At 30.8% G+C, this 8,088-nt stretch overlaps 1 protein-coding gene across 2 annotated transcripts; it reads right to left on the reverse strand.

Annotated features, from left to right (window-relative positions):
- Positions 1-861: 861 nt before the first annotated feature.
- On the reverse strand, positions 862-7,784 carry LOC108916828 (nurim homolog). 2 transcript variants are annotated; one of them, XM_018723132.1, is made up of 6 exons: positions 7,746-7,780; positions 7,422-7,681; positions 7,197-7,369; positions 6,262-6,429; positions 6,071-6,204; positions 862-1,326 (listed from the first exon to the last, which is right to left on the reverse strand). In XM_018723132.1, the coding sequence occupies exons 2-6, from the start codon at positions 7,567-7,569 to the stop codon at positions 1,182-1,184; spliced, it is 768 nt and encodes a 255-aa protein (XP_018578648.1). In that variant the 5' UTR covers positions 7,570-7,681; positions 7,746-7,780; the 3' UTR covers positions 862-1,181. The 2 variants fall into 2 exon arrangements, with proteins under 2 accessions (XP_018578648.1, XP_018578647.1); XM_018723131.1 differs by having other exon boundaries at positions 7,422-7,784.
- Positions 7,785-8,088: the final 304 nt, after the last annotated feature.

The following is an 8,088-nucleotide window of genomic DNA, read 5'->3' on the forward strand; positions in this document are numbered from 1 at the left end:
ATGAAAAAAAACTCAATCTTTTTCTATAGTAGGTATTGTTCAAGATGTTTTTTTTTTCATAGAATGTCTATTTTCCGAGTTATTTGAGAAAAACTACTGAAAAACGTCGTTTTTTAAAAAAATTTACATTTTCACCAAAAACTCAGAAAATATTGACTTATCGAAAAATATTCATGATACTTTTTGCTTAAAATTGACTGCTTTATTGATTCCTGGGGTTATTTTCAATATTTTATTTTTCACCTAGAAGGGGGGTTCCAGGGGTTCCACCCCCTGGGCAAAAGCGTTCATCGGCACTGTATAACTTTTGTTTCTTGAGCTATTTTCTACTTACAGTCTAAGTTTTACGTCAATCGGTTCTATCAGAAAGATTTCGATGGGGAAACCCTTGGTTTCCTAGACTATATCCTTGGGTCTCATGAACTTATGCATAAATGCATCTTGTTCCAGTGTGTATATAGTTCATTACTCATCACGGATAACAGAACATTATAAATTGGTATTTCAGTGTTAGTGGTTGCTTTTAGAAAATCACATCGATGAAGTGAATTCAATAAGCAATCGTGTGCTGAAGCTGAATACACATGGAAATAACGATAAGGTGACGATAAGTAATCGAAGGAAGAATTAATAAGCCCAGCTTCGGGTCCCTTGATTAGAGATGTTCGGTCTTTAGAAATTCCTGATTACTTACAGTAGTATTCTGAAAACCCTAGATTATATTTAAAATCAATTTTTAGAAAAGAAAATTGTATTTTTATTTTGCATGCATATAGGTATTTTTTGTGCAAATAATAAAACATTCTCAAATTATTTTCAATTTATAGAAGTGCTTACTGGAGGAACAAATAACAAACAAAATTAACTATTACAAAAGTTTATTAAAGCATGTAATAAATTAATTAAAACGGGATTTTATAAGAAGCTAACAAATAATCTAATTGCGACTCTGTTAAGTACTGGTCACCACTTTAACCAAATGCTTTAAAAATCTTTACAACTTTTTCTTGTACAATCTTTTTTAAATAGTATACTCGATGGCACGGTATATAAAAAATTAATGATTCTTTTTAGAATGAAATGAAAAACAAAACATTACATACATTACACCATCCATTCCTTAGTAAAACAAAATATCAATTTATTAGTCTTGTTAGGAAAAATTTTTATTTCAATACTTTCTAATAGTTGTATCGATGCAAATGATCTAATTCATGATATTTTCTTTCATATTGTGATTTATGATAATAATAGTCTCTTTCATCTGGGTTCCATGCTATGTACATGTACGAAGTTAAAACTGAAGCCAACAACAGACGATCCAAGCTGAAAAATATTTTATTATTGACATATACATAAAAATAAGATAAAAATTATTAATTAGATGTCTTTTTATACTCTGATTTTAAAATACGATTCTTTATAGCAACTTGCATCTTTATTTATTTTGTTTGTTAGTAGGTACGTAATAAAATATTGAAAATAATGTCTATATTTTGTTAAAATTTTACTACACATTTTAAACACTGCTAATATTAAAACCACAGTTCTGTTGCTGGATCTTGTAAGAATTTAAGAAAAATAAATAAAGATAAAAATTGTAGTAATGTTATTAATCTCTATGGAGAAAAAATAAGTAACTTGAAACTTCCACCTTCCACTGAACATATTTTCTTTATTGTCAACTAACATGAGTTTTGTTGGTGCATGTTTTAGTTACTTTTGAGTTAAATATAAAAACATTCATTATACAAGTGTACGTAATAATAAATTATATTTAAACAAATTATTCTTGATAAAAAGTTTGCTTGTTTATAAAAACAGGTTACCTTTATATTTGCTTGCGCAGAAAGTGACAAAATCAGAAAATGTATAATTTTTTATTGACTCGTAAGACTGCTATTAAGTTGTTTAAAATTAAGTTATATCAGAAATTTAATTTGTATATAAACTGGCCTATGTAGATTGTTCTAATAAAAAAAAGAATCAATGGGTTCAAGAGGTCTGAAAAAAGTAGAGCATATTATTTAATTTTTTGTTATTTCCTCTAATATTTTTATTTCTAATGGAATGTGAACAGGATTTTGATCAAAAAATTTTTATTTGTGCTTCCCAATCAATAAACAAAAATCTGCATCATGATTAAAAGTCTACAATTTACAATTTTTTGACTTTTTGTTTTGATAATGTTTTCAATGACGATGATACAGTTTTCATTTTAGAACAATTGAACTAGGCTAATCTATTGATTCACTTTTTCAGGTTCATTCTTACTTCGTTTTCCTGATTTTTTGCATTTTCTGAGCCCCTGCATTGTAAACAAAAATTTTCTATAGCAATTTTATTCTAGACAGAAGCAAATTCACAAATTACTTTTTTATAAAACGGAAAAATTAAAGTCTTCCCCCTTACTTACTCTAACTGACAACATATTGTATAAGTACATGGGCACAACTATTACTATTGCAATACCACTAGGTGATTTTCAAAATATACAATATTTAAATATGCCCTGCTTGCTTCACAGTGTCCTAAATCAGATTAATAATAATATGCAACCTAAGAAGCATGTGTTAAGATTTCGACTAGTTTATATACAGTAACTTGAAAAAAGGTACCAAAATTTCAGAAGCAGTTAGATAAAAGATTTAACTTTTTTTCCTGTGGGCTATAGGCTTATTATCTTCTGTTCTGAAAATGCAGATCAAAGATGATTCCTTTAAATAACATTTTAGTCAGTGGCGGCGCGTGAACATTGAATGTATTCTGCTTAGGGTTGTTACATTTGTTGAATTGAATTCCGGGATATTAAGTGCCTAAATGGTGCCGCAGACGAAAAATTTTAAAATTTTCAAGGTCACGCGTCCTGGCACTTCTGAATTTCAAGGAACAATCCATTTATACAAAAATACAAATTTTCACAAGAACGATTTTTGAAATTGATACCTTTTTGAAATATCTATTCACGAATTACCTACTGACAGTATAAATAAATTGGAATAAACTAAATATATTTTATTAAATTATTGAATATTGTTTATAAACAAAAAAATTGTTTGTGAAGTTTACCAACAATTCAACGAATTTTAATTTTCCTTGCCGTGTTATGATTTCTTCTTGATCTTTTTTTATATATGTGTACATATATTATATTCCGGGAGTTATACGTGCAAATCCGAAATCAGGGACCATACAGCTAATTCCCGGTACAATCACAGAAAATCCCGGTCATACCCATGTCCCATGTGGGTAGATGTTCTTTTAATATGTCGGCACTAAAATTTATGAGTCCACGAAGTGCTAATTCGGAAACTCCGCAAAATTTTATGCAATTTATGACTTTAGATAATACATAACGATTTTTCATTATCTGTTTATTGTGTTTCCTTATATTATCCCAATATGCAGAATCTAACTGACTTCTTATGTTTATTTTACCTAATGACTTAAATCTTTCACACTGTATATTGTCCATGCTTTATTCCCACCGAAAAGTAAGCGGGGAAAACAAAAGTGTATTTTTTATATTACACCCACAACCACTCTGTTTTGTGTATACATTATTGTTAAATTGTCTTTTACAACGTTTACTTCGGCTTGTTCCACTAACTTCAATATTTAATTGTGGTGTTGATCTACCTAATTCTTTTATTTTTAGTTTATCCTCATAAGGCAGAGAACCAAATAAAGTTTTTTGTAAAAACTATAATATCCGTAGACGCCTAAACGAAAATATTTACATGTGCCACTCGCAGAAATAAACCACCACATACCACGTACGAAACATTACTGCATTTACTGCAGCAGTGGCTGTCGTTGTTGCAGCCAAATAAGCCCATATACAAGTGTACTAGGTCACATGCCTGATTAGCCAATAAAAACAAAGGACGCATCTAACTGTTCGCTGTGCACACATTTTGTATATGAGGTTGCATATATTAAGGAGCGTAGCTCGTGTCGTAATAATAATTTAAGCTCCTAGATTTATTTTAGCGGGAATACATTTGGATGCTTTAAATATTTTATTGATATTTAATATGATTAAATACATAAAATTTAATGTGTTCTGCAGCTCCACAGCTCTTATGGTAAAACTGCCACTGATTTTAGTAATATCTTGCCTACAAACCATGGCATACACCGAAATTTGACACAGATAAGTTTTTGATTGTGCTAAATATGTCAGTGAGATATAATAGTGCTATTAGCTGATTGTCCCAAAGTTATTAAGTTTCTATTTTTTAATACATTTATACACAGAAACGAATGAGCCATACTTCAAGGGCAGCTTCCTTCAATTTTTTTTAATTCCATCATAACTAACTTTTTAAGGAATCAAAATTGTACTAAAACGGTTTATTTTCATCCAAGCAAGTTACCCTTGAAGTGTGGCCCATTTGTTCCAAACACTTTGTATATTAAAAATTAGAAGCTGGTTTACTTTAGGACAGTCGCATTTTTCTCGAAAACTGTGCATTTTCAATTAATGTAACAAGTAAAATGGACTATACTCCGCGGTGGAAATTATAAAGAGTGACCAAGACATAATATAAAAACACTATTACCATAATGCATATAAAATATAAAATAATTTTTATACGGTTCAATATTATTTATCTTTGTGCCGCTCGCTAGGCACACCGATAGAATCTATAATTGTCTAGAGACCGAGTTACACTGAACGTCGATCTATATTCTATCTCTCTCTTTTGCACTTGGTAGGGAATAGGGAAATGCTTTTTTAGTAGGTGTAAACGGACTTGATTTAACCCGTCCTGAGAAACGTCATAGCATAAGCGTAGACGAGGGGTCTAATTCCATGGCTATAATAAATTTATAAATTAAAAAAACACAATTGGGACGTTTTAAAATGCTGTAATAATTAAAATGGATCAAAGTGCCTGTTATAGCAAACCGTAAAAAATATTAGATGTTATGTTTTATTATCTTTTTTCATTATTTTCTATATCTTGTTGCCTTTTACGCAGACACGTCAATGGATTTTTGTTCCTGGCACGCTTCATCCCCCTTACTAGTCCAAAAGCTAGCGATGAATCACTCTCTATAATTTCGACCGCGGAGTATATTATACTGTGATACTGAATATAGGTTGTAAAAAACCTAACCTCAAAAAAGTTATTTAATCAAATGTCACTGGGAAAAGTAGTAAACAGCGACCTCTAGCAGGTGACCAAAATCTAATAACAATGTCATATTTACCATACTCAGAAATTATCGATACCAATTAACTATATTAATTGCATTACATTGTTTTTTGGAAATATGGCAAAAAATTTGTTTTTAAAATATATTCACACCTTGTATGCACGGCACTGTATGATTTTACTGGATACCACTTTTTTACATTTCAGTACTCAATATTTTGTACGGGTATTACAGCTTACGATACGATATGGAACATTTTCTGGAAATACCTATCGGTAGTGAAGTGAACTTTAAAACTTCACTGATTGCTGGCAATTTTCCAAAAAGTAACATGCAGTATAGTGATAAATAGCTACTGTATGTATGACTTTATAATTTCCATTCAGTCAGTTACACAAAATTATTGCTGTCGCTGTCTTTGAATGTTAGTGGCATGACTGTACTACTTTCTTTATTGTAAAAAAATAAAAACGCAGTATTCTATCGCAGTCAGCTCAGAAATCTGTAGTGATTTAATTTTGTTCTTTTTATGCTGTATTTTGTGTTTCCATACGATTCGCTTTCAGTAACATGTATTATTTGGGAGGTTTACTTATATTTTATATCAAAAAAATTGCCTAGACTGTTTATTAATTAAAAAATCTTTGAATAAATTCCAAATCGTGAATATACCGGTACTTTCTCATCCCTTATTGGATAGAACTGATACTTTTTAAGCAATACAATATATGTCAGTACCGATATTTTTTTCTCTAGGCCCATGGTCCATAGGAAAAAATATTCTTATTTAGTGAAGTTCTATCATCCATTGAATTTATGGTATTTTCCAATATGCCCTGTATAACCTCTTATTTCAAGCATTTTGGGAAACATTAGTTTTTAAAACAAAAATATTGATTCTCACCTCATGACAGGATAGAGCCAAAAAATTAAAATAAAGGAAAGAAAACTGGGATGTCTCATATGTGCGGTAAGCCTTTGTAGTCGAGATGATTTCCTTATATTTGGATCGGGTAATCTTACAAGGCTATAATATACCTAGAAGAAAAACAATTAGCTATGCTTACTTCGTAAATTTTTAAAATACAAAAACACCTGTTTGATGCCCAATAGTTCTGTTACATCAGTGCAGATATTTCCAACGTATATTATAATCCATGCAACAACATGAATGCAAGAGTACAATAGTAATACTGGTTTATATTTCAAGTTGTATTCCCAAATAATTACATGGTGTGTGCTAATCCAGTATTTTACCAAGACCTACAAATATAAATAAGCCGATAAAAAAACTAAATCTGTGTAATCTTGTTACTCCCTGTAGATATTATGTTATAATCCTTTTCGCATTATAACATCATATTACGTAATTTTGCATGCGTGCTTACAAAACAAGACTTTACTTAGGTCAAATGTTCCATTTTTATTGTATTGACGTAATATTGATATAGAATTTAGAATTCATTTCACATTTATGTGATATTAGTAGATGTTTATACAGGGTGTCCCAGAATAACGTGTACAACAAAAGACCACAGATCCGTGTACTCAAAATAGGCAGATTTGGGCTAATTCACCTATATCCGAAATGGCTTCGTTTGGCCGTTAGATGGCCTCAAAGTTAGTGAAAATTTTTTGAACTTTATAAATAACTCAAATACGTATGAATCGATTTTGGTCAGAAAATCTTCTCGAGGTATTGTGAAAAATTTTGGAAAAAACTCATTTAGGAGATATATCAAGAACACAGATTACTATCTTTCAGTACTATATCTACAGACATTATACAGTATCCATGGATAGAAGCAGTGATAGGTGAAAAAACAAAAAATGTTGAAAATAGTCGAATTTTTATCTTTTGCCGTTCAGTAATTTGTGGCATTTTAGTTCCTAAAAATCAAATATACCTTGGATATTAAGTAGAGTGCCTTTTCTGTTAAGAGGCAGAGACATTACTGTTTTGGACAAATAAAATAAAACATTACCCTCAAAAAGTTATACTATGAAAACTACGAAAAATATTTGCTTACCATTAATACGGTAGATGTGGTTATGACATATATACTACGAAAAATTACTTGCAGCCCATAACTTTTAAAAAGGTTTTTTACGTTACTTGATGCCAATAAAGAATGTTGTAAAATAAATAGAGTTAACAATATCATATTAACTAGTAGAGCCCAAGAAGTATTTATCCAAGGATCTGAAATTAAATATGTGACAAACCTTTTTAGACAAGTTTATATATTATTTACCTTCGTCTACAATATCATTCTTTGGACCATTAGGAATACACAAAAAGTATGTTAAATCTATTACTGTGAAAAAAGCAGCTACTGTCCCGAATAAGCACAATCCGATTTTCAATGCATCATATAAAATTTGGATTACCTTTAGCCCCATTTTTTTACCAATATTTTTTATGTTTTGGATCAAGAGCAAATAGTTACCAGGACAAATTACATCATTTTGTAAATTACATCATTTTGTAAAATATCATTACAAAATACGAGACCTGAAGTAGTAAATTAATCCAATTTACCTTCGAATTTGTAATTTCGTAATCGACAAATACATACACAAATACAAACCCATAGACCTCAAATTAGTAAAAAGATATAGACAGGACAGAGACCTTATAAAGAAAGTCAATAGGGAGTTTTTGCATATCTTTTAAGAATACCGAATACCGTAAACGATAAAGCCACGTGAGAGGGCACTGCGCATGTGCGACAGTTACCGTTGGCGTTTATCGTTACGGTATTCCGATATCCAACCCAGATTACGGTATTAGTTTACCGCGCCATTATTCCATGGCTAGAAATTTGCCTCACTGATTTGGGATCGAGGGGGATTATCCCTCTTTATCCTGCCTCATCTCGTGTAGGCCTGGACAGCCTTCGTAGGTGGGCCCCATCCGTC

This window comes from Anoplophora glabripennis, unplaced genomic scaffold (genome assembly GCF_000390285.2).
Source record: "Anoplophora glabripennis isolate ALB-LARVAE unplaced genomic scaffold, Agla_2.0 scaffold3312, whole genome shotgun sequence".
Lineage (NCBI taxonomy): Eukaryota > Metazoa > Arthropoda > Insecta > Coleoptera > Cerambycidae > Anoplophora > Anoplophora glabripennis.

Excerpts from the sequence above, each read along its gene's own strand:
- LOC108916828 (XM_018723131.1), bottom strand. The coding sequence starts at position 7,569 with ATGGGGCTAAAGGTAATCCAAATTTTATATGATGCATTGAAAATCGGA. Across the intron at positions 6,205-6,261 it reads AACTATTGGGCATCAAACAG|GTATATTATAGCCTTGTAAG; the intron begins GTGTTTTTGTAT and ends TTTTTCTTCTAG. Across the intron at positions 1,327-6,070 it reads TGGCTCTATCCTGTCATGAG|CTTGGATCGTCTGTTGTTGG; the intron begins GTGAGAATCAAT and ends AATATTTTTCAG.